The sequence below is a fragment of the Alligator mississippiensis genome, chromosome 8 (genome assembly GCF_030867095.1).
Source record: "Alligator mississippiensis isolate rAllMis1 chromosome 8, rAllMis1, whole genome shotgun sequence".
Taxonomy (NCBI): domain Eukaryota; kingdom Metazoa; phylum Chordata; order Crocodylia; family Alligatoridae; genus Alligator; species Alligator mississippiensis.
The window spans coordinates 2,196,343-2,220,878 of record NC_081831.1 but is presented as its reverse complement, the minus strand read 5'-3'; the positions used below and the strand labels follow the sequence as shown (position 1 = coordinate 2,220,878).

Genomic DNA, 24,536 nt, shown 5'->3' with positions numbered 1-24,536 from the left:
CCCTATGCCTGAAGAAGTGTGTTTGTGCTGTTCGTGCAAAGAACAATTGTCCCAACTATTTAGTTGGTTTAATAAAAGATATCACTTTCTTTTTTTGTATGCATCCCAAATTAGCAAAAACTAATTCCAAATCCATGAGTCCGTTTTCCTTGAGAAACCTCAAATCCCTCTGCATGACACCGCTGCAGAGAAAAGCAGGCAAAAAAGAGCTGGAAAAGGACCAGTCAAAACCCCACCCCAAATGCCTTGTTTGCACAAAAACCTTATGCTTGCCTGCTTTGCTTTGCAAAAGGTTTTATGCCTGGGCTTTGATTAGCATCAGCTCTGGTCCTGGCTGGGATCATGTGACAGGCTGAGCCTGCAACCACAGCTGCGTCCACACCCGGAGCAGGCAGGGTTTGCGCCGCCTCTGGGAAGTGAGGTCAGAGCTCGTGGTACCCATTGCTCCCTCCCCCAGGCTGCAGGCAGGTAGGGGGGGGAGCTGCCGGGTTGCTTCCTGCTTGCAGGGGGCGAGCTGCGAGGGGGAGTGGGGAGATCTGGTTCCCCTTGCATCCCTGGAGCAATGGGAGCGGAGGGGCCGCACACCCAGCTGGCTTGCGGGGGGCGTGGGGGGGGAGGATTTTTACTTTTGCTTTATCTAAGGGACTTCTCTTCCCTCCTTTCCTGTACCCAGAAGCCAGCTGGCATCCCTGCAGCTGGGGCATGAGCACCCCACTGATTTGCTCCTGGGTGCGTGTCCTTGAGACTCCCCTGCAAAGCAAAGAGCAGCATGGAGCGAGTGGTCTTGCTTTTGGACAGCCCTCGACCCTGCAGCCATCACAGCGGGGCTGACAAGGACTCGAGGGCTTTGCATAGGGGTTGTTTCGGTTTTCATTAAATTTATCCATCTTCCAAGCCGAATCCAGTTCCAAACCCGCGAGGCAGTCCAGGACCATAGGTGGCCCTGCTACCGGCAAACATCCTCCACCCACACATGGGGCTTCAGATGTTTCCAAATCCTTTGGTGGGCACTGGCAGGACCAAGCCCAGAGGCGTGGGGTTGGGATGCCCCTGAGTTTTCCTTGTTCTTAGCCATCAGGCCCTCCGAGCAAGCTAGGGAGGAGACTCCCAGGCTTTGCAACATGCTTAACTAAAGGTGTGTTTCATTAATAACCTTTGCTGTTTGCAGATCCCCTATGTAACTCACTTTTGCCGGTATAGGCAAGCTATCTCTGCCTTCTGAGCCTCCATCTCTCTCATTCCCAGTTTTATACCTTTACAGTGATGTCCCTGTCCCCCACCCTCCCAAAATGTGTTGACTTCCCTTTGCTATCTAGTCATTTTTCCCTTGTCTGCTGTGCCCTGCCAATCAGTTCCTGGTTGGAAGAGAATTTGCCCTCGTAGTTCCCGGCGCAGCATGCATTTCTGCTACACCCCATGCTATTAAGTAATATCCCTGTGTTTAAATTTGCCTTTCCAGGTAAAAAGATGGCAAAGGTCTCCACAGGAATGGAGCTGTGCCCGTTCTGTAGAAAGCCTTTTAAGCGGCTGAAGATGCACCTGCCACACTGCAAGATGGCAGGAGATGAGAGAGCTCCTTTAGACTCCAGAAAAGCACTGCCTGCTGACCTGGAAAAGGGACATCCAGAGCCAGCTCAGCTTGTGTCCACCAAAAAAAAGAAAGGACAAAGCAAAGGCCAGGTAACAACTGCAGAGAGTGACTCAAAACCAGAAAGTCAGAAACAGCAGCTTGGTGCAGCAAAGAACAAAGCACACGACACACAAAAGCCCAAAAGCACTGCTGAAGGGAGAAAAACCAGTGACTTGCACACAGAAAAACCAGATAACAATACGGAGCAGCCAATTAAACGGACTTCAAAGAAGACCCAGAAAGAGAAGGGAAAGGAGATCCTCCAAAACGAGGACAAAGCACACATGAAGGCAGCGGGGAAGGTGCCTGCACAGGCTGCACAGGAGTTACTCCCGCCACAGAAAAGCAGAAGTAAAAAAGCGTCTGGTCGCCCAAGTTCAGCACCTGGCAAAGGTTTGGAACTTGCTCCGGGGAGCCAGGATGCAAAATCTGCTTCGGGATTTCCTAACGAGCCAGTCGAAACCCTTGCACCACGAAGAAGAGCCAAGGCAGAGCCTGCAGCCAGCGATGAGGATGTAGGTGAGTTGAACGTAGTGACTGAGAAGCCCCAGGTCAAAGTGTGCAAAGACCGGAAGAAATCCAAGCCGAGGGACATTAAAGCAACAAGCGTCCCTGGGGAGCAGCATGAGATGCAGAGCTGGTACGTGGACTTGCTGGACCCAGACTGCTTGGCCAGCCACGGAGAGGTCGTTCTGGAAACCACGGATGCCGAGACTCTCATTCCCGAGGCTGCAGAGAGCAACGAGCTGGGAAAAAAGAGCAGAAAAGGCGATGGGTTCACTGCACTTGAAACGCCCGTGCTGGATGCGCCCGTAGCGTCCGCGCGCCAGGGCTGTCTTGGTGAGCTTGCTCAGCAGAGCGGAGACGAACATCCGACAAGAGTGAGGTGGGTCGATTTGCTCGGTGACGTGGATCCAAAGGTCCACACCAGGAAGTTGCATCCGTCAGTCGCAGGTACTTTGCCAAGTCACAGGAGAGAAACACCCGACAACCGCCTCTCCTGCATAGCGCAGCTCGTGGAGGACGAGCAGCAGCCTTCCCGCGTCTCCGACTCTCCTCCAAATACACCAAAATACACGAAGCTGGCTTTGAAACAGTGTTTGGTCTCCAGCTCCCAACACCAACCCCTCCACCTATCCCAGGTATCTGGCAATAGCAGGCTGGAAGGTGCCAGGGGGCTGGAGTGGTTTCCAGAACTGTATCCCAGTTATCGCAGGCTGAACGCATTTCGGGGGAAGCCTCTGCAGTGGGACGTGGGGATTGTAAGAAGAGAGACGGTGCCTAGCTTCTCCAAAGGGCAGCAAGGTAAAGCAGGAGGCTTGCAGCCCTGCCTCTGACACTCACTGCCTGGAGGTCACTGGCGGTTTCAGTTGTCCTGCAGGAGGGGGAGCGGGTACCAGTTTCTCACTGATGGACTTCCCTGTCTGGAGGGGGATGGCTCATTTCACCAGCAACAGCATAGCTAGCTGCATAGTCTCCTGGGGAAACAGGGCTGCTTTCCTTTTGCATGGGGTGTTTTTTCCCCGTGCCCCCCAGATTGGGGCATCTCCTAGTCCAGACCTCCCCACCCCAGCCCTAGAGCTAGCCCCTGGCCTGTGATACCTTGCAGGCTTGGACTTTACAAGGTAGGGATGTGCCACTGAGCAGGATTACCAGGGACCTTCTTGCAGCCAGCAGCTGTCTCCTCCTTGACTTCCCCTGACGGCCCCATGCAGGCAGCAGACCCATGTGTCTTAATACCCAAAAGAGCTTTCCTCTCCCCAGTGCCCTCTCTACAGCATCCAGAGCACCTTTCTTTATCCAGGCAGGAAGCAGGAATGGCCTTCCCTGAGGCCTCACCATTAGGGAAGAGAGCAGACTCATCCACTCGGAGCTAGAGGCATCATTTCAGACAGACGCAATGAAAGGCCCATGGCACAAGTGGCCTTGAGCGACGCTGAGGAAGTTCAAGTGCCCTCTCCTGCCAGCAAAGCACACGGGCACCGTGCCCCAGCCCTGTCCTCTCTACCTCTGATGTGCACGGCTCTGCCTTTTGCAGGTCCCCTCCTGGAAAAGTGTCTGCCGGACGTGACGCTGGGGGAGCTGCCCGTTTGGCTGGTGACCCGCGACTTCTCTCCGAAGGGGCTGCTGAACACAACACAGACAGGTGAGGCTGGAGCGGTTGCTTCCCCTTGGTGCCTAAAGCCTGCTTGAAGAAGGAGGCAGCAAATTGGGGTAAGAAACAGCTGGTGCCGAGGTGCCGCTGCCAGGGGGAAGGGACTAGGCTGAGCCGCTCGTTTGGCTTCTAAACGGTAACGAGCCCATCGGCACTCCTGTAAAAGCAGTGAGCGAGCTGGGCCCTGTATCTGTTTCAACAGCCTGGAACAGCTACTACAGCAAATACATCGACATGAAGAAGGGAGGAGCTGTGGGGATCTCCATGCTCTTGGCTGGCTACTGCGTCCTCAGCTACTGCTGGCAATACGAGCACATGAGTAAGGGTTTCTTTTTGGCATCTCTCTCCTTTCAGGGCAGTCTTCCTTTAGGAGCTTTCCTTTATGTCAGCTGTTTCAGCACCGGGAGCACGGGCTTCCACGCTGCACAAATATGACTTGCCATCCCCTGTAAGGACAGGATGCAGCTCCCCAGCAGAACATCAGTATTGGTTTTAGTTACAAAACTTGGTTTGTTGTAGTCATGAAGTTCGCCACCCCTCTGACACCAGCATGAGCCAGTCGGTGGTTTCACAACCTGGAATCAAAGCCCTCAGCAGCGGGGACTGGCCACACTATAGTAACCAGCTGGAAAGGCCCTGTGTTATGTGCCTGATCCAGCTCGTTTATGATGGATGGGATAAGTCCTTCCTCCGAGCTGAGCTGTTCTTACTTGTCCAGAAAGAGAGTGGCCACACTGGGCAGCACAGGTTGGGATCACACCGCTCTGCTCCCTACCCGGGGCAGGGGAGGTGCTACTTTCCCATTTCGTGGGTACTTTTAGCAGCTGGCTGTTCTCGTGGCGATGGGCACAATCAGACTCCCATCGCACAACCCATTTTCAGAGAGCTGGGTTCGTATGCTAGCATTTCAGGGTTGTAAAACCCTCTGAGCCCCACGTGAGCAAAGCTTTCCAGAAGTCTTTACCTCCCAGCCATGCCGCTGTTAGCCAGGGAGGAACACACTTGTACCTGGACACATCTCCACAAGTTTCAACATTACTTTTGCTGCTACAATTAGGATTTTAATCCCTTTACTCCTGCCAGTACGCTGTCTGCCCTTCCTTGAGCTATCACACTTCACAGGCCTGCTAGTTACTGGACGGTCGACCTGCAAGGGGCAGCCATGGAAATTAGTAGAGAGAGGTTTAAAAAAACCTCTACAACAATAAGGCAGCTTAGGTGATCTCAATGTCTAAAAGCGACCAGAGCAACAGCACACTCCTTCATAGCCAGGGTAACGAGTTGCACACACAGTTATGTCATAACGCTCCTTTATACCCAGAGTAACAAGCTTATTTATTCTCCCTTATACCCAAGGTAACAAGTTTCACACACATTATGTTGTAACACGCCTTTCTCTCTCATTAAAGAAGCCAGTCGGTGGCGCAAGTACCACTGAAGGTGGCACCGTGACGGACGAGCCTGGACGGCGGTGTGGGAACAGGGCCTGGATCTCGCTGCCTGCGTTCCAGCAGGGATTCGGGGCAGGCACAGGATGCTTTGGTTTTGAAATTAAATATATTAAGTTTTTCCTAAGGGGAGTATTGTCTTGAATGCCTCTCCCATCCCATTCAGTACCACACAGGTGTCGACCTGCATGTTGCTGCTGCTCTTCCAAGCATTCGTGTTCGCTATGTAAATAGCAAGAGCTGAATGACAGGCCAGTAAAATGGGTATCAGAGCTCAGTAGTAGTTATTGCTTCAGCTCACATCAAACTTCAGTCTCTCGCTGCATGCATGGGTATGCTGCAATGATGAGTAGGGTTGTGGGGAGGGGAGAAGTGGGACTTTAGAGGAATAACTACTCCCATCCTTCAAAAGGGTTCTGCTCTGGACGGGGCTTCTGCCCCCATTCCACATCCCCCTCCTCCCCATGCATCTCCGAGCTTACAACACCTCCGTTTACCACTGGGCAGTGAGGAAGAGGAGGGCTGCTCCCAGCCTTGGTATCCTGCATCTCTTATGTCTAATCCACTTATCTCTAATCCACTCCTAAGTCCCAGAACAGCTGTGCAGCAGGAGGTTGGGTTGAGAAGGAGCTGCAAAGCTGCTTCCTCCAGCTGCAAGGTGTAGAGCAGAGAGGGTACGATAGGGAAGGGCAATCACGACAGGCTGAAGAATAAACTTTATTAGAAATAAACTGTAGGACGGTTCACAAAAATCCAGTTGTGCAGAGGTCACAGTGAGCACCCCCCTCCAGCAACCAGTCTCCTGTGTGCTCCCCCAGTTCTGATCTGGGACCACCTGTTCCTTTAAAATCAAAGCCCCGCTGCACCTTCCCTTGGGGGATCCCACCCCTCAGCCCCATTTTACAGAGGAGAAAGTAGAGGCTTGGAGCCAAGTGACTTGGGTCAAGAGAGAGGTCACCATCAGCATTGATTCCTGGGCCTATACATGCTCCTCCATATATTAAGGGGACATTAGTGCCTCTCTCCATGTCCCAGTGTCTCAGGGAAGCCTGCGGGTAGGAAGCTGCCTGGGTTTTCAAGGAAGACCCTGCAGGCGCATGCAGTTGGGATGAGTTGCATCTTTGCCCTTAGCTTGGGCATTTTGCTAGAGGAGAGGAGGAAAACCACATTTCCCCGCAGCTTGATGCAAGCTCCCGTCAGCCTCACCTCTGCTGCAAAGCCTCCCCACCCCCCCACATTAGCCCAGCTCCAGACGCTGGCTGCGCTCACCCCGTACTTTAGTCCTGGCATGATTACACATCCGATGCACAGTCTGAAAAGCCGAGCCATCAATCCGACGCAGGAGACGGCATGACATTTGCAAAGCCAGTGGGAACTGCGGTTACCATCGACACCACTGAAGCTGCATTCCTCCCCTCCTCTCGCTGTGCAAGGAGCTGACAAAGAAAGTTGCCCCGAGCCGGGTTTCCCTGGCTGGGTTCCCCGGTTAAATCCTGATGGGCTTCCAGATGATACCGCCTGTCGCAGCCTGGCATCTTCCTCTGGCTTCTCCTCCAAGGAGGCTCACGAGTCACTTCCCCAGCAGCATCCCCAGACGACTCTTGCCGCATTTATTGGCGTAGTGACCCTTCTCCCCACACTGGAAGGGAAGCACAGAGAATAACCCTGACTCCCCTCTGGGCAGCACCTGTGAACCAGTTGACCCAAGAGCTTTGAATGTACAGTCGAGCATGGATCCAGGCATGCCAGCAAGGCCACGACGGCGTAATGTGCATTGGCCCCTCAATGGTGCATGGCTTCTGAGTCCAGGACTTGGCTCTCTCTGCTCCAAGGACTTGAAGTCCACCCCGATCCCCGCCCAAGCCTGTCTCTTGCCACCAGCGCTCACCTTGAAGCATGTCACCTGCTCGAGGGGCCGCAGGAATCCGTAGGGGTAGCCGCAGGTCTCTGGTGCTTTCTTGGCCGGGTGCTGGGCACTGCTGCTCCAGGAAGGGCGAGGGAACAACTGGGCTTCTGGGAGGGACGGCTTGTGACCGCCGTCTCCATCTGTCGTCACGGGAAGCCCCTGTGCAAGGGGGAAATCAGTCAGTCACCCCAGGTGGGGGACAGCATCGGAGGCAGGTCATGATTTCAATCCCCCGCTGCCGTGCTCCTACCCAGGAGCTCTCAACTTCCATGACAAATAGGACCAAGGTTGCTTGAAAGTGTCAATCCAGAGGCCCCAGCCCCTGAAGGACAAATGCCAAAGATGCGCCGTTGTTAAACCCCGATTGGGGGGTCCTGGGGCGCTCCATCGCCCACCTGGATGGCAGCGCATGACATGCCCATCCTGAACCAGGTGCCCTGCTGCAGGCTGTCTGCAAGCTTCAAAGGGAGGGGTGACTCCCCCAAAATTGGAGAACCCCCCATGCCTACAGGGAACCCCAATGAAGATGCAGCACGTGGCTGTAGAGCGGCACCGAGCGATGGTGACACGGCAGTGCCCAGCACAGGCATGCTTGGGTTTCTCTCGCTCTCCCTAGCTGTGCCCACGAGCCTGGCACAGGGCAGTAGCGTCGCAGCCCCTTGCCAGGCCTTACCTTGGAGCGCTCCAAGCTGTCCAGCATCAAGTTGGCCTTGGGGCTAGAGCAGAAAGAAAGGCCAATTCACTCCTTGCACATGGCCATGTCCCTGCGAGCCCTTGTTCAGGCATCTGGAGGCTGGCAAGGGGCTCTGACCAGAGCAAGGGGCACATGGGAGGGGAAGCAGCAGCTGCCAGCCTGGACCCCAGAGATAGAGCAGCACGGACCCACCCCGCATGCACAGGCCTCAGCGGAGGGCAATGACACAGCGGCACAGCCCGGGAGAGGCTTGCCGGGCGTCACAGCTGCCTGCACGGATACGTACTGCACGAACTTGCACCGAGGGCCATCGGGGCAGAAGCCAGCCAGGTAGTTGGTGCACATGACCCTCCGGGTGTGCTTGTATCTGCACAGGGGACCTGCCACACACACGCAGCCGGAGGGAGAGACGGCGTCAGCAGAGCCCAGCGAGAACTAGGCTTGGGGCAGTGGCAGGCACCGATATCAAACAGCGGAGAGACTGATCGTGGGGTTTGCAGCCTGGCTGCCTCCCCATTTCCCTCCCCCCCTCAACAATAACTCCAAATAGGCTCCAAGGGCACCACAAAGCAAGTATTATAGCCATTTTACAGAGGGAAACTGAGGCCTCCCCCAACACCACTCTGTGGCATAGCTAAGCAGAGTAACCAGGAGTCCTGCCTCACTGCTCCTCTCGCTGCCCCCCGGGTGGGCTTCACCGAGCGCGAGGTATTCACCGTGTTTGCAGAACCCCTCGTCGTACCAAGGACAGTCCTTCGCCCTGGAAGCCGAGTCGAGGTGCAGGAAGGGGCACTCCTTGTTGCTGCACTCACCTGGGAGTGGGGTTGGGATATTCCCGGGGTCAGGAGGATTTCAAGGACAAGTGCAGGTGCATTGCACCGGTCCCCACCCTCCTCCATGCAAACTGAAGGGCAGCCCCATGGAAGTGCAGGGCCTTCTCCGGGGGCTTTCGGGCCAGGACGGCTGGACCCGGGCTGCCAGCTCTCTAGGGGAGGGGGACAGCAGGTGGCGCCCGCTGCCCGTTCCCAGGCCCCTTGCAACCAGCAGCACCCGGAGCAGGGCTCCAAAGAGGGGTGGGCTTGAGCAAAGCCCCCCTGCCCATTACCACCACACAGCAGATGCCCCCTATTCCCAACAGAGCCAGAGCAGGGTCCCAGCATCGTCCCCATCCCCAGCTGCCGACACGCACCGAATTTGGAGTAGAAGTAGCACTCGGGCATCTTGGTGACGTCGTACTCGTGCAGGAACTCGCAGTGGTCCCCCTTCTTGCAGAGCCCCCGCAGCCAATGCTTGCACACCACCGACTTCTCCCCATGCGCGTGCCGGAAGGGGCACATCAGGCCTGGCCCGGGGGGACGCCTGCTTGAGCCAGGGCCATGCTGCCAGGCCTGGGTGGCATCCAGGCTGCAGCTGGGGTCACCCAAATCCATGCCGAACTCAGGACTCATGCAAGCTTAGGGGACCTGCCTGTGAGCTCAGCTCGTGACCCCTGCGGGGCATGGCTAGTGTCCCCCCATCCCGCACATGGCCCTGGGGCTACTCACCCTTCCCACACAGCCCGCGGAGGAAGAACTCGCACACGGCTGCCCCCGACTCTGCGGGGAGAGAGGAGGTTATGGGGGCACTGGCTGCAGCCCACGGGCATCCCCAGCTGCTCGGTGGGACAGGGAAGCCCCGGCTTGCAGGGCACAGGCAAGCACGAGGCTCGCTGGTATTACCCCAGTGCAAAAGCAGTAGTGGGAGGATGGCACGGACCCCCTCCCTGGGGTTACTCCAATGGAGAGTTTACCCCTGGAAGCACAGGGTGAAAATCCAGCTGGTGCACTGGGGTCTCCCGTTTGCACCCCCCAGTAAGTCTAACTTAGACCAGGACCTGCACTGACCCAGCTCCCCAGCCCCTGGGGCAGCCGTGGAGCTGCTATCTATCTCAGCACTCAGACAGGCTGGGTTTGGCAGAGCCAAGCAAGCAGCTGTGCCCCCAGAGAGATGGAGCCCCCTCCATGCACAAGAAAGGCTGCAAGCAGCTGAGGTCCAGGCAGTTCAGGTCCCCAACCCAGCCCGTGACTTACTGTCCATGCCCGGGAAGGGCAGCAGCAGGGCCCCTCTCTGCTGCATCACATCCATCTCCAACTTGAACGTGAGCTTCTCCACCCTGGCCACGAGCTCCTGCATCTCCCCAGCCTGGGACCTTCCCCTCTGCCCCAGCTGATGGAGGGATGAGACAGAGCCAGGTACCAGTAATGGTGCAGAGAGGCAGTGGTCGGCTTCCCCAGCATCCCCGACCCCTCCCAAGCCCTTCTCAGCACCCCACAACCCAGGCTGAGTCCCAAGCTGGTCCAGGAAAGGAGCTGAGCCAGGCCAGGCTCCCAGCCCCTGCTCCGGAAGCAGGGGAGGGAAGGTGGAGCAGCCAGCCCCAGCGCAGGGAGCAGGAGCCCAGCATCTGCTCCCAATTTGCAGGCCTGATTGCCAGCGCTGCAGCCCAGCTGGAGGGAAGCCGGGGGCCTGCTAGCCCCAGCCCTGCTCCCTGCACAGGGACCCATGGCTCCTTCAGGCCTGGCTGGCTTGGGATGCGGGAATCCTTTTGCTGCGGGAAGGTCGTTTGCAGCCTTGGAGCCACCCAGGTCTGCATTGCACGGAGGGTGAAGGGAGAACCTGCCAAGCCCCAGCTGGGGACCCGTTTTGGACACGGCCGAGCCCTGCCGTGGTGTGGGCGCGTTGTAGCCTGGCTCAGAGCAGACTCCGGCTCTCAGACCCAATGCACCGGGGGCCCGGGGAGCAATGCAGAAGCCCTGCTCCCTGCCCAAATGCCCAGCTAGCGGTGAGCACGAAGCTTTGACCCCTGCCCAGCTGGCCGCAGGGTGACCGAGGCGGTGCCGCATCCCAGCACGTGGACGAACGCTCCTATGACCCTGCTGCTGGGCGAGACTCGGCGGCGTGGGCATCTCCGCTGCCTCTCCGCCGTCGCCAAGAGCAGAGTCCTCGTCGCCTCCTGCTCGGAGAGCCACGGCACGTTTCTGCCCCGTCGGTTCGAGGCAGGCGGGCGCTCTCGGACGCCCGGGCTAGAGCTGACAGGCGTCACCAAAGGAGCCGACGGCTGCTTGACGGGCGAGGGCGTCACGTGGCTGGCTCTCCCTGTGCCCCAAGCAGCGCATCCACCCTCCCTCCTGCGCCATGCGGCAGCCGTCACGTTTAGCACGCCTGTAGCGGCTAGGAGCCCTCTCCCCCTGCACAGGGCCACGGATGGATGGACGGACGGGGTGCACGGGCCAGCTGATACCAGCCCACGCTGCTGCATCCCCCAGCCCAGTGGCTGCACTGGTGTCCGAGGCACGTTAAAGGATAGCAAAGGGTGAACCTGCCGTGGAGCCAGGCCAGCCAGCTGCTGTTGTTCTTTCTTCCCTGCAACAATAGGCCAATGTCCTGCCCGCGCTGCCCGCTGGGCCCTCATAGATCCAGCATTGTGCCCGGGGGCCTGGCACCCGGCAGGGCAGGCCTGGCCCCACTCCCTATGCACCACGTCCACACTCGCCTGGCCAGGCCTCAGGCTTGCCCTGTATGCAGGGGCTGTCCCCTGGCAGTGCCCCCATGGGACATCCCTGAGCGATGGGCAGGGACCAAGTTTGGGGGGTCTCAGCCCATACCCGAGACATGCATGCACCAAGTTGGCGGTGTTGCTGGTCGCAGAGCCAAGGCAAAAGGTTTCTGGCTCCCCCGGGGAATACGAGGCCGTGCGAGCGGGAAGTGCCCAACTGGACGGTAGCCAGAGATGCTATTCCCAGGTTGGCAGGGAGTCCCTGGAGGGGATAGCACCGGTGCAGCTGCAGCCCTTCTCCCAGCCAGGCCCTCCCTTGATGGGGATGGAGTCCCTCATTGCACGGGCCCATAGAAGTAGGTGCAAGAGGGCCCAGCCCCATCCCTATTCCCTCTCCTGCCTCTGCCAGGCCTGGGCCAGGAGAGCTTAGAGGAACCGGTCAGACCAGCAGTGCCGGTCACCACCCAGATCCATCCATGCAGTGACCCAGCTCTCCCCCGTCCCAGCTGGGCACTGAGGCACAAACACCGATGGACAGATAAGCTGCGGCCACAGCACGCGAGGCTGATAAACAGCCTGGGTGGGCTGAGGGCTGGGAGCAGGCCACCGAGCCCGGAGCACAGGCGCAGCCTTGTGCAGAGTCCAGGCTTTGCTGAAAGAGCCCCTTTATGCACCAAGGTCCAGCACACGGCTGCAGCCGGCCGGCCGGCGCAGCGCTCTGGGACGGGAAGGCGGCCACGGCCGGAGAAGTGGCAGCTGCAGATAAAGCAATGCCCCTCAGCCTCCACTGCCCCTCGACAGGCATCAGGCCAGGGCTGGAGCTGTACCCTCTCCATCTCGAGAGCAGCACGATGCTGGAGGCCAGTGACACAGGTGCTATGCAAGCCTAGCTGCTCTCAGCAATGCCCCTGGCAGCCTGGGAAGGGGGTGCTGGGTGCAATTCTGCATGCACTGTGCAGCCACCTGCCTGGGGGCAGAGCTACACCCCCCAGATGCTCCCTCTGGCCCTACCCAGGGGAAGCCAGGCCTCATCCAGCCCAGCCCAGCCCAGGGGTTTTCCAGCTCTGACACCACGACAGCCGGTCTGCCAGCTCACAGGCCTGAGGGCTCTGACTTGCAGGGCAGGAAACTGCCAAGGGAAGTTGAGCCCTTCCCAGGCAGGCAGGCGGCATCGAGTGGCAGCAGGGCGTTGGAAATTGCACAGCTGGATTTCCACATGCTTCACTTCCCCTCCGCGCACCCACAGCTGCAGGCAGAAGGGAGTTGGCCCAGGGCACTGATCTCAGTGCAGGGAGAAACCCCGCTCCCCACCTCCCCAGAGGGATGACCCCATGGGACCTCACGCTCCCCGCTCCCAAGAGCCCCTCCAGGCAAGACAGCAGCTCTCTTGGCCCTGTCCAGCTTGCATTAACCCCCACCAGCACCCAGCGCTGGAGACAGTGGGCACACACCACAGGCATCGCCCGCATGACCCGACCCCCTGCATCAGGAGACAGGCTGATGGAGCAGGGGGCTGGATTCAGACCACCCCAGGCGTTGAGCAGAGGCAGCTGAGCCCTATGGAGAGGAGGAGCAGTCTTCCCTTCCCACCGCCAGCAGGAACTCGGAGCACCACCGTCACTACCGCTGAGTTTTATTCTTTCCGTTCAACGTACATGGTAAAAAACAAACAAGGAAGTCCCTGGGCACGGGCCCCTTCTCCTGCCCACCAGTGCCTGCCTTAGCCCTTGAAGCAGGGGGCACGGAGGCAAGGATCCAGCATAGTGTTTGAGAAAGGAACAGCAATTAAATAGAAAGGCTCGTTAGTGTTCGTTGCTGCCCTGGGGCCGGGGCAGGAGCAGGTGCTCACCTTCCTGGTCTGGGTGCCAAGGTCACAGCCACGTGGCAGAAGGGCTGGGCTTTGCCCATGGAGGGTGGAGCAGGGCACGTCGAGTCCCAGACCCAGCTAGTGCCCTGCACCCCTGCATGCCAGGCTCCCGTTGCTTGCAAGACACACTCATCCCCTTGTGCTTTAAAAAAAAAAAAGAGCCAGAGCCCTTATTCCCTCCCACCCCATCCTCATCCCTGCCTCCCTTCCTGCCGGGTCCGGCCCCGTACAGCGCAGCCGCCTCCGCGAATGCAGGGAGCAGGCACAGCCCGAGGCATAAAGGGACCGGGGATGGGTGGGTTTGATTGCTGCAGAGGTGTTGGGGGCAGCAAGAAACCAGCCATCTGGGTGCACCTCTTCACCCAAGCTACCGGGGTTCCCTTCTCAGACCTGCCCATGTAGCCACAGGGCGAGATGTGCCGGGACCCCGACAGCCACAAGCAATGCTAAAGAGTCGGAGACCCCAGCCCCATCCCCTGCTGCAAGTGGTGAGGGGTCCTGGGGTGCTGGCCAAATGAGCCCTCAGGTCCTGGGGTTTTTGACACTCCTACATGCCCCCACAGCTTCCCATGCCCAGTCTGTGCCATCTGCAAATCTCCTCCCCGGTTATAAAAGGGGGAAAAAAGAACATGACAAATACAAACCAGAGATCAATAAAAACAGAGAGGGGGAAATTATACCCACATAAGACTAATGGGGCCTGGAACGTTACAGCTTGGTCCTGGTCATTCGACGCTATTGCTTTACGTGGGCAGTAGATCTGGTTCATATGAAAGTCCAAATTTAAAAGAAAAAAGGAGGAAAAGAAAAAAAAGTCTTCACCCCTGGATGGACGTGCCAGAGGTCGCTTCTTGGGGGAGAATAGCAGTCTTCTCCAGAGAGGCGAGAGGACACTCACGGCTCCTGGGGACGAACGGCTCAGCAGAACGAGGCACTCGGAGATGATCCTCCGTCTTTCCTTGCCCCCGGCAGCCTCGGGAGCAGCTCCGTCCCCTCCTCCTGGCCGCCAGGTCCAGCATGTCCGTGGGGAGCAGGGGCATGTGGGAGAGGAGACGGCGGGAAGGAAAGAGGGCTGGAGGAGTCGAGTCTTTCCCACTGCGGCTTGTTCCTACACGGTCTGTTTTAGGTTATCCCTTCTTGGGTTCGAGAGGGCGCACACTCAAGCCCGCCCCGTCCTACCCCGAGCCAGCCGCCTGCTTCACACGCGGATCTCGTCCTCCTCCTCATCCATGAACGACAGCTCTCTGTCGGGCTGTTTCGGGGGCCCAGCCCGGGCACCCTCGGGGACCCGCGGGCTGCGGGCGCCGGGGATCGGGCTGCCTTCTTCCAGCGCCCCCGAAGCACAGCTGGAAACCGAGCTGCTGTCCCTGCTGACGTGGCTGCGAGACGAACCGGGGCTGCAAGCCGCGGCCCTGCTCTCGTGCTGGCGGGCCGGTGCCATCAGCGGGGAATCTGGCAGGGCTTTCCCTTCCTGGCCGAGCCGGAGGGCCTGGGGGGAGCCCGTGCCCCAGGGGGGATCCTCGGCGCCGGAGTCTTCCTCCTGCTCCCACGGATCCTTGTCCATGATGCTCAGGACGTCGCCCAGCATGGAGGGCCCCAGGTCGATGTGGAAGGACAGGATGGACTCGGCGTGCTTCATGCCCGTGCTGTTCTTGGACACCACGACCGGCAGCTCGGTGATGTCGCCGAAGTCCCGCTCGTCCAGGCCAGGGCTCTGGGGCCGGGCGGCTGCCCCGTTGGGATGCTGCTTCTCCTCCGGGGGCTTCTCCTCGAGGGGCTTCTTGACCGGGCTGGATGAGAGGCTTTTGGGCAGCTTCCCGGCGCTCTTGTCGGCCTCCTTCTCGTTGAGCTGCGGCAGGGACACGGCGTTCTTCACGAACAGCGCCGAGTCCCGCAGCGAGCCCAGCATGTCCCGCCGGTCCGTGCGCGTCACCGACTGCGACCGCTTGCTGCTGCGGAAGCGGCGGGACAGCAGGCCTGGCTTGGAGGCGCCCGGCTCCTCGGGGGGCTCGGGCTCCCCGGCCTTGCTGTTGAGGAAGGAGGTGTCGCCGAAGGCGTCCCCGGCCCTGCCGACGTGCATGGTGTGGCGGAAGTCACCCAGCGGTGCGCTGATCATCTCGGCCGTCAGGTCCGCACGCGAGCGGCGCTTGGAGTGGGCCGAGTTCGACACGAGCTGCTTCAGGATGGGCATCTTCCCGGTGGGGGGTGGCGGGTGCCGTGCCACGCCGAGCTCTCCGCCTGGGACCCCCTTGCAATCGGGCACCGGGATTTGGGCTGCACCTGGAGCGTGGAGGGAGCAGAGGAACGTGGTTAGGACGCCCCAATCCACCCAGGGCATCGAAACCAGCACGGAGGCAGGGCTGGGACCCCGGAGGGGGTGGCTCCAGCCCCGCTCTGCCCTCCCTCCTGGAAGACCCCCACACATAACAGCCTCCACTTTGCAGACGGAGGCTGCCCAGGGGCGTCCGGCCGCCGGCTTCCTGCCGCGTCCCAGGGGGACGGCTGGGAAACCTCGAATGCACTCGCTCCCAGACACGCGCTCCTGCCCCATCCACCCAGCATCGAGAGGCCCCGAGCTGGGACACGATTCTGCCCCAGAGCTCTGGGACCCAGGCTCAGCTCCGGCTGCCACCACATACCCCCTGCCCTGCAGAATTGGGGGCTCAGCTCCATGGAGCAGGGGGACGCGCCGATGCAGCAGCGGAGGGGATGTGCCGGCCCCGTAGGGACCTCTCTGCCTTGCATTGGGAGTGGGGAAGTCTATTGCTATCCGTGCACAGCTGTGCAGGGAGATACAGCCCCCGTCCCCAGGGGTTGTGCAGCGCGGCTGAGCCCAGCTACGGGGCTGGATCCTGCCTACCAAGATCCTTCAGGTGCCCTTGCCTGGCTTCCCTGGGAGGCAGGTTTCTCCCTCGCTTCCTGCCCTGAACAATAGCGCATTGTCGGCGGGACGTGGAGGAGACACCGCGCTCCCCGCAGACAACCAGGCTGTCAGGTGCTGGCAGGCACTGGGGATCCCAATGGGAGGCCGGGGTTGCACTGCGCTCCCCAGCAATGGGGGTCCCAGCTCTCAGCAACTCGAGGCTGCTGGTTAAGAGGCAGATCTGGGACCATCCCAGGCCCGTCCTGGCAAAGGACGGGCCAGCCGGAGAGGGGGATGCCGGCAGGAGTTTGCAGTGCAGGTCTGTGCAAGAATGGGACCGCTCTCCCCCACCAGCGAGGCAAGGCGCAGGGGCCGCATCCAAACCCCATGAAGCCCCCTGGGGAAAATGCTTGGGATTTTTATCCATTGCAGAAAGCAGTGAGGAGCAGATGCCAGGAGAAATTGGAAACAGATGGCAGGAAGCGCGCATTTGGGGAGCGGGGCACGGCACCGAGGCACCGCGAGCCACGGAGAACGTCCCGGTTGCCTCCGACAGGAGGGAACGAGCCCGGGGGCAACAGGCGGGCAGAGACCCGACTGGCAAGAAGGGCCCTGCCACCACCTCGGACACGGACGAGCTACAACCGCTGTTCCCAAGCCACGTCCACAGGCCACGCTGGCCCTATAGCATTTCCAGGCAGGGGTCAGCAGGGCAGGTGCCCGCTCTTTATTCAGGAGACTTGGAAGCCATCGATCCCTGGACGCTCGGGGTAGAGGCCAGGCCACTTGCAAAGGGGCTGAGCCGCCACCTCGGGCAGGACTGACCTGCAACCTCAGGCCCCGCTCTGCCCCTCCAGCTGGCAGGGACATGCCCCCCCCACTGCTGTTTGCATCCCTGGAAGCGATGGCATTGCAGCCCCTGCATGATGAGAAACGGGCAGGCAGAACAGCTGTGTCTGCAGGAGCCGCCCGTCTCCCCAGCGAGAGCTCTGGCAGCTGGCAGGGCAGGGGCACCTCGGTGTACAGCTGTGGCCAGAGCTGCTGCCTCGGCAGGAGCTGGAAGGGGGCACAGGTGCAGAGACAAGGACAAGCCTGAGCCGGTCCCACGAGGCAGCATTGCTCAGGCACCCCTGCTTTTGAACGGGGTGGTTTTCATCCCTGTCCTTAGGCACCGGGGGAAGCTGGGCTCCCTGCACTGCCCATGCCATGCTGTGCCCGGGGTGCAGCCCCTGCCCCCCAATCTTTCCTGAGCAGGTCAGCCCTGAGCTGCAAGGAGCTGGGGAAGATGCTGGGGCAAAGGGTGGGGGTTGTTTGTGGTGCAAGAGGACGACAGCCCCTTCCCAGGGAGAGAGCCCCGGCTCCTGGACCCCGAGCCGGATTCCACCCAGGCCCTTGGAGATCGTGTACATGCTCCATCCCTAGCAGCTGCTGGTCTCCAGCTTCCCCAGACACCTCTGGGGACTAATCTCCTCCATCCTTCTGTGCCTGTGGTGCCCACCCACCGGGCCCTGGGGGAACGGGACATCCTGAACTCAGCAGTAGGCTGGTCCTTCCTGGATTGCAGACACAGAGTCTCCTGCCTCCAGGCTGCTGGGTCCAGTCCAGCCCAGCCCAGCTTGCAGGAACACAGCAGCTTGGCGGGGGCTGAAGGGCTTCAGCTGGCCAGAGCAGGCCTGTCTTGCTGTGTGGTTTTGCAGCTCCTTGCACCGCTCGGCCTCCAGCGCATCAACCGCAGACCCCTGGCTCCCTGCTAGCTGTCCAGGACAGCCATGTCCTGTGCTGTGGCCCTGCCCCGAGCCCAGAGCATGCCCCCAAAGCCCAGGACAGCCTCCCCAGCAGGCACCAAGCACCGCCGGGGCCAGACTCCCAGTCCCCACTTCTCCCCAGGGAAGGCTGCAGGACCAAGAGGAGCCCCTCCAGGCACAACAGACCCCTGACGTCTTTGGAGATGGAGGTAGTGCCAGCCTCTTCTCCAGGCCCAGGGACCCAGCATCAAGACCTCACCTCCGCAGCACTCACGTCTAGGAGGGCACCCCGATTAGGGGTGCTGCTGACACACGGATGGATCCAAGCCTCCCCCTGGCACGTCCAGCCGATCACACGGACCAGCCTCCAGCACCCTTTCCTTGAGGGTGCAAAGTCCTGGTTGCTTGCTGTTTTTCCTCCCCAGCCCTGCCGTGCTCTACCCTGCAGCTCGACAGGGCAGCGCCTTGTTTCCACTCCCCGAGCGCTTGGCCCCGGACCTGCCTCCGGGGAGCAGGGCGGTGGGAGCGGCCCAGACTTCCTGCTTTGCAATCGATCCCACCTCAACAAAGCCGGCAGCCCACAAGGCAGGGCTGTTCCAGCTGCCGCCTCCCAGACACGATCCCAGCCAGGTGCGTCAGCAGGGCTGGGGCTTCCCACCTGCCCTTGGTGTCCTTCAGAAGGACACGGGGTGGGGGGAAAAAAAACAACAAAAAAAAAAAACAAACCAAAAACTAACCAGCTCCAAGGAACTTCCCACCAGCTGCAAGCGATCCATCCACCCACCCCAGGCACTGCCCTGCCCTGCCCCGCCACAGCCATCACCTCTCAGTCTCGATCCAGTGCTATTAGCCCCCTCCTACATGTCAGGAAACAGGCACAGAGGGGCTATGTGATGCACCCAAGGGCCTCTGGGAAGTCGGTGGCAGGGGAGACTTGAACACGTTGCTCCCCAGCCCTCCAAACTGAAGGCGTTGGGTCTAGACTTTAAAAGCCATGGATGGGGGCCTGCAGCACCCGCCCCCCCCCCCCGAGTGCTCAAGGGCAAGGTTCGTACCCCGGACTCCTTGTTTCCAGACAGCAAGGTTAGATGCGTGGGCAGGAGCAGGGCACCTTTCACCTGCCCTAGCCCCGAGCAGGGGTGAATGCCCCCCTGCAGCACCAGGGCTAGCCAGTCCCACCCCGCACGGGTGACAGTGATAAGGACACGGACGCAAAGCCAAGGCTCCTTCCATTCTTTCCCCGCTCCCTGCATCTCCCCGACACGGACAACGGGCTCGCCAGCGTCTCATCGCTTCCAGTGCCAGGTTCTCAGGCAGGGAGATGGCCCGCGTGGCACTTTCCCACTGCCCAGAGAAGCAAAAAGCTGTCCAGGCCTCTCTCTCGGCCTTCTGTTTCCTACAAAAGCCGAGGAGGAAGTCAGTGGCACGCCGGTGATTGAGCCCAGCTGGGGACCTGGCCCCGGCGCCCAAAGAGGAAAGCAAGTTGGCTTCCAGCATCCCAGATCCTTGGAAATCCCTGGCCGAGAGGCCGCAGGGGACCGAGTGCTACGGCTGGCATGGAAGGGCTTCGCCAGCCAAAAACGTCTCCAGGAAAGCTCCTCTCCGACGCCAGGAGAGGGGCGAGGTCTCTGTGCCTGCTCCCCCCACCACCAGCTCCTGCATTTCTTTCCCCTCCTGCGACTGCTCAGCCCAGGCGAGCTGCTACTTGCTGCGGACAGCAGCCTGGGAGGGGGGAAACCCTAAAGGGATTTTTGGGGTGAGAAGCAGCAGCTTCAACTCGGGTTTGTTTGGGGTTTAAAAAGAAAAAAAAAAAAAAACAAAAACACCCAAACACAACAAAAACCCAAGAAACCAAAACTCTCCTGTCCCATGATAGTTTGCTGGAGCAGAAAGCCAAGCCGGCCTCTGCCCGGAGGGGCCGGGGGAACAAAATAGCCCCTGTCTCTGCTCTCACTCGGAGAGAGCAGAGACTGATCCTGTGACATGCACGCCGCTGCTTTTAGCAGGGCAGAGAGGCAGGCCAGGGAGGCTTAAGAGCTGCCTCTCGTAACCCGAGATTTTAAAAAATTCATCAGGCAGCTGGCAGCCGGGAGAGCCGAGCGCACGGCCCAGCCCCTGGAGCAGGCGCCGAACTCTGGACCGAGGCTGGGCCGGCTCCCGAGATGCAATCAGCCGATCCATTTGTTCCACTCCCTCCCTTCCCCCTGCACACTTTGCCCCCCGGGTTGCTGGTCCCTGGGCCAGGGACCCTCTCCTGCATGCCGGCCTGCCTGCAAGCCACGAGGGCACCGGGCACAACAAGCTGCCCAAGGAGCAGAGCAACGACTCCACACGTCTGCACAGTGATTCAATCCCTGCTTGGGCACGGGAACTGCTGTGTGCTCAGGGTGCTGCAGAGCCAGCCATCTGCACCCCCCCCCCCGCAATGCTTTACAGGAGGGGAAACTGAGGCCTGGACATATGAGAGCCAAGCAAGCTCATGGCAGATCAGAGACCCCTTGTCCCCATGGGCTGTCAGACCCGGGAAGAGCAGCCTACTGACCTCACTGGGGGGCTAACGCGATGCACTAGCAACCTCCCTTCTTACCTTGGCACAGGGTGCCTTTACCTGGGGCTGTAATGCAGGAGGCTGCAATACCGGCCTGGTCTCTCTCTCCCCAGCTTTCTTGTGCATTCAGGTTCAGATGGCAGGGGGGCATCCACCCTCCCCATCCGGCAAAGTCCCAGCATCACTGCAAACCCACAGATAACAGCAGGACAGCACAAGCCTCGCCGGCTGGTGGGCAGAGACCTAGCTCTCTGCCATCAGGGCAGGAGCAAGAGAAACCTCCTCAAGCAAAGGAGACCACATTTCCCCCTTCCCTGGGGGCGCAGACGTTGCAGGAAGCCAAGCAGCCGCTCCAAATGCGCCAACAAGGCTTTCCACAGCCGCCGCGGCAGCAGTCAGGGAAAGCCAGGTCCCTTCCCCGGAGCATGGAGGTTGCCAGGCTCATCTTCCCCATGCACGGCCGGTGGCACTCCCCGCCACAGGAGACCTCCAGGGCCAAGTGCTCAGCACAACTCCTGCCCCAGCAGAGAGCTCTGCCGAGACCGGGGCATGCAGCCACGGCCACGAACACAGACAACATAGCCCAGGGCTGAGATCAGAGCTGTAAATCTTCCTGCCTCAGGCTCCGAGCAGGGGTTCAAAGGAGAGATTTCCTGGGGAAAGGTTATCCCATACTGGGCTCTGGCGCTTCCCTGCCAAATAACCCATGCTGCCAGGAGCTGGGGCTGCCCAGACCCCTGACCCAGCCTGGTCAGGGAATCTTTTAGCCACGGGCAAGCGAGACGTCGACAGCCGGACTCCTGCCAGCTCGCTGCCCGCCCAGGCATGCACCTGCCAGGAGGCTCTGGGCCGCTCGTGGGCGATTCACGGCGGGTGACCTCAGTCCCTGCGTGTGCCCAGGCAACGCGGGGAACAAAGGGGCTGGAATGCACCGGTCAGCACAAAGCACAGAGGCTCCTGGCAGCGCGGCCCAGACACAATAACCTGCTATCAGGAGGGTGCTACAGGCCTCAACCCGTTCCAGGCCTGGGCTCCTGCTGCCCCCACGTTCACAGAGCGCACCTTCCCCTGTGGCAGCACGGCTGCGAGGAGCCAGGACCCGGGGCAATACACCCTCTGCGAGCCAGGGGCACAAGCCTCAGGTCCCGCTAGCCGCTCCGGAGAGGCGTCCTAAGGGAAGCTACAAGACCAACTCCCTGGCCCTCAGCTGCAGCCCCAGACACCAGGATGCAGCATCCAAGCGGGGTCTGTGACCAAACAGCTCCCATCCTGGCGACCCCAGGCAAGTCACTTGCTCCCCTGCGCCCGGCTTCCCCCACTGCTAGAGCAGGGGCAAGGGTACCGGGCTCCCTTGCAAAGCCATCTGCCGCGTGGCACAGGACAGGCAGGAAGCGCTGGCAACCTGGGCTCCTGCCGCCCCACTCACACGGCGCGGGCAGACATGGCCCCACACCAGGCTGGGCTGAATGCCCCAGCTCTCTGGAGCCTGGCAGAGCCCCAGCTCGTGCATCTTCCCCCGTGAAGGTCAATGCACTCGCTCCATTCCCTTGGAAAGACACTAATCCATTAGGTAAGGTGGGAACACCCTGACTCCAGAGTCAACCGGACCAGGCCCCTGGCACAGCTCCGGACACAGGCCCCTGACTCAGCACCACTCTACCCAGTAATGCATCATGAAGATGCCAGCACAAAGCAGGGATGCTGCCAAATTCATCCCCGGCAGCTGTGTCAAACACCCCCAGAAGCAGGGGGTACAAGGCACGCAGAAGAGAAGGGGTCGGAGCACTGAAGCCAGACACACCTCAGCCCTGCTCCACCACAGATGCTTCAGAGGCGCTGCCCGACATCGCGCCTGGGCTACAGAGGGCACGGGTCCCCACCTCCCGCCTGCAGATGCAGCGGCCTCCTAGCTAGGGGCTATTCTGGAAGAGCAGCCTCCGGCCCCATGGAAGATGGGTCCCATTGGTATCCCTCCTGCAAGCCATCGGGCTTCCCAGCAGGGCCAGCTGCCTAACGCGGGGTGCCTGGGTGTCGCGCCGTAGCTGGAAGATAAAGCGCCCGCAGCCGTGCCAGGAGAAGGGGTGGGCTCCCCTGGGGGCACCCACCAGCCAGCTTCCCCTGCGGCGTGCGGGGAAGCCCGGCGCCGGTCACATGCCGCTCGTCCTGCTGACACCAGGGCGCCAGCCCAGGAGTCTCCAGGCTGCCATCCCAGCACGGGCAGGGTGGAGACAGAGCCTGATACCCCCAAACCCAGATGTCCCCAGCCCGGGGCTGTCCCCACCGAACCCCCGGTGCTCCCCTAGGCATGGCAGGAGCCTTGCCAGGCCTGGAGCAGTTGCAAAGTGGGGGGGGACCCCAGCAGGCAGCAAGCCCTGCCGCCCCCCAGCAAAACCGAGCCCCTGAGGCAGCCGCTTTCCAAACCCGGGCCCCGGGGACCCCGGCAGGTCCTTTGTGCGCCTCTGCCTCTTTGTTAAGTTGCATTGCGAGCCGGCCCAGCTGCTCTCCCCCACCCCACCGCACCAAGCTGCCCCGTGCCCAGCCCCCTTAGCCGGGCAGTGCGTGTGGGGAGGGGGGCACGCATTGCAGGGGGGTGCCCTTGCAAGCAGAGCCCCCCCCCCCCCAAAAAAATCCCCTGCCCATTGCATTCCCAAGTGCAACTGCACCTCCACTTGCACGGGCAATGCCCCCCGCAATTGCACGCACCTGCTCGGAGCCCCCGCCGCCGCTTTGTTCCCGGGGCGCCGCGCCGCGCCCCAGCCGGGGCCGCCTCGCCCGCTCCGGCCCGCGCCCCGCCCGCGCCGACACTTATGGGGCCGATGATGTCATGCCTCCGCCGCAGCCAATGGCGTGCGCTGACGTCACGGGGGCAGCCCCATTCAAAAATTCCGACGCCTGGCTGCGCTGCTGCGGGGTGAGGGTGGCAGGAGTTTGCAGCCAGCCCCTGCCTGGCACACCCAGCCCCTCCACCACCGGCTCCCCAAATGGTGGGGGTGATGAGTGATGGGCTTCTGCTGCTGGGGAAAAGTTTTGGTGTAAATCCGATGTAAGGCCCTGATGCAGTGCCAGGCTTGGCACCCCTGGGGCCAGCAGAGCCCAGGTGGGCAGTGAGACGAGCACTGGATGCCCTGTCCAGACCCCCAGGCTTCTCCGTGCAGGATGGTGTCACCCCTGTCTAATGGGGTGCCCGCTCCCTGTCTGCATGCTCCATCCTGTGCCCCCAAGGCAGCAACTTGCGCTGGGGTGCAACCTGGATGAGCGGGGTGGCACAGGGCAACCTTGCAGGGCAGGTGGGAAGCCCAGGTCTGCCCCAGGTCAAAAGCTGCCAGCTCCCAGCCCCGTGCTCTGCTTGGACACCTGCTTCACCCGCGCATGCTGCCAGAAGGGCCCTTGGGGGCCTCTGTTTGCACCCGGAGAGCGGCCAGCCGCAGGGGGTAAAATGAGTGCTTTAAGGTTTTATTTCATGCAGGTGCTGGGCGCCAGGGCTGAGCGTGCCCCCCGCAGTGCAGGAGAGGGGAGAGAGTGCCAGGCAAACAAGGCCGGCCTCAGGTTTTGGGGGCACGGAGCTGCCTTTGTTCTACTCCTTGTGCTGCGCCCTGGGGTTGTGAGCATCCGAGCCCTTTTCCAGGGAGGTATAAAGAGCAAGGTACCCACCGCCGTCGGAAAGTTGTGGGATACGGGTGTCTCCCTCCAGCTGCCTTGAAACACCGCGCCCCGCAGCAAATCCAACCCCCATCTGGAAGCCCTGGTAACATTTTCCACCCCTCCAGTGCACAAAAACTGGGTCTAGCCCATTACCCCCATTTTTCAGAAGGGGAAACTGAGGCAGGAACAAACTTAAGCGACTCCCCCAAGGTCAAACGCTGAGTCTGTGGCAGAGCCAGGACCCACCCTGATTCCTCAAGGCCCAGCCGTTAGTCCCCACTGCCCCTCCAGCCCATGTCTGTGCACACGGGGAGCTCATTTTAAATGAAGCCACTCGCGGCTCCCAGCTAGCGCATGGGGGGGGACGCTGTCACTGCAGAGCGTGCTCGGGTGCGACAGCGCAGTCCAGAGCAATTAAAATCAATCGCCCGGGCTGGGCTGGGCTGGTGGGGAGACGCGTGATGGGAGGCGAGGCTGGCGATGAACGCGCGCCCGATGCACTCGAA

The 24,536-nt window shown here is 60.7% G+C and overlaps 4 protein-coding genes across 11 annotated transcripts in view; 2 read left to right on the top strand and 2 right to left on the bottom strand.

Annotated features, from left to right (window-relative positions):
* RPL38 (ribosomal protein L38) overlaps positions 1–24,536 on the top strand; it is a 548,453-nt gene that overhangs the window by 293,353 nt on the left and 230,564 nt on the right. The gene's annotated exons all lie outside the window — the stretch shown is intronic.
* On the top strand, positions 383–5,360 carry C8H17orf80 (chromosome 8 C17orf80 homolog). Of its 5 annotated transcripts, XM_059732007.1 has the most exons (6): positions 607–729; positions 896–1,135; positions 1,460–2,935; positions 3,669–3,776; positions 3,988–4,104; positions 5,195–5,360. In XM_059732007.1, exons 3-6 carry the CDS (start codon positions 1,468–1,470, stop codon positions 5,221–5,223), a joined length of 1,722 nt encoding a protein of 573 aa, XP_059587990.1. In that variant the 5' UTR covers positions 607–729; positions 896–1,135; positions 1,460–1,467; the 3' UTR covers positions 5,224–5,360. The 5 variants fall into 5 exon arrangements, with proteins under 5 accessions (XP_006275985.2, XP_059587990.1, XP_059587991.1 ...); XM_006275923.4 differs by lacking the exons at positions 607–729; positions 896–1,135 and adding an exon at positions 383–468; XM_059732008.1 differs by lacking the exon at positions 896–1,135.
* Positions 5,938–12,886, bottom strand: CPSF4L (cleavage and polyadenylation specific factor 4 like). Its single transcript, XM_014601990.3, has 8 exons — positions 9,903–12,886; positions 9,378–9,428; positions 9,023–9,175; positions 8,550–8,645; positions 8,120–8,213; positions 7,813–7,855; positions 7,122–7,298; positions 5,938–6,872 (listed from the first exon to the last, which is right to left on the bottom strand). The coding sequence occupies exons 1-8, from the start codon at positions 10,003–10,005 to the stop codon at positions 6,804–6,806; spliced, it is 786 nt and encodes a 261-aa protein (XP_014457476.1). The 5' UTR covers positions 10,006–12,886; the 3' UTR covers positions 5,938–6,803.
* CDC42EP4 (CDC42 effector protein 4) lies at positions 12,983–23,183 on the bottom strand. Of its 3 annotated transcripts, none has more exons than XM_019494441.2 (2): positions 23,092–23,183; positions 12,983–15,512 (listed from the first exon to the last, which is right to left on the bottom strand). In XM_019494441.2, the coding sequence occupies exon 2, from the start codon at positions 15,421–15,423 to the stop codon at positions 14,431–14,433; it is 993 nt and encodes a 330-aa protein (XP_019349986.1). In that variant the 5' UTR covers positions 15,424–15,512; positions 23,092–23,183; the 3' UTR covers positions 12,983–14,430. The 3 variants fall into 3 exon arrangements, with proteins under 3 accessions (XP_019349986.1, XP_019349987.1, XP_019349988.1); XM_019494442.2 differs by lacking the exon at positions 23,092–23,183 and adding an exon at positions 18,100–18,391; XM_019494443.2 differs by lacking the exon at positions 23,092–23,183 and adding an exon at positions 18,115–18,391.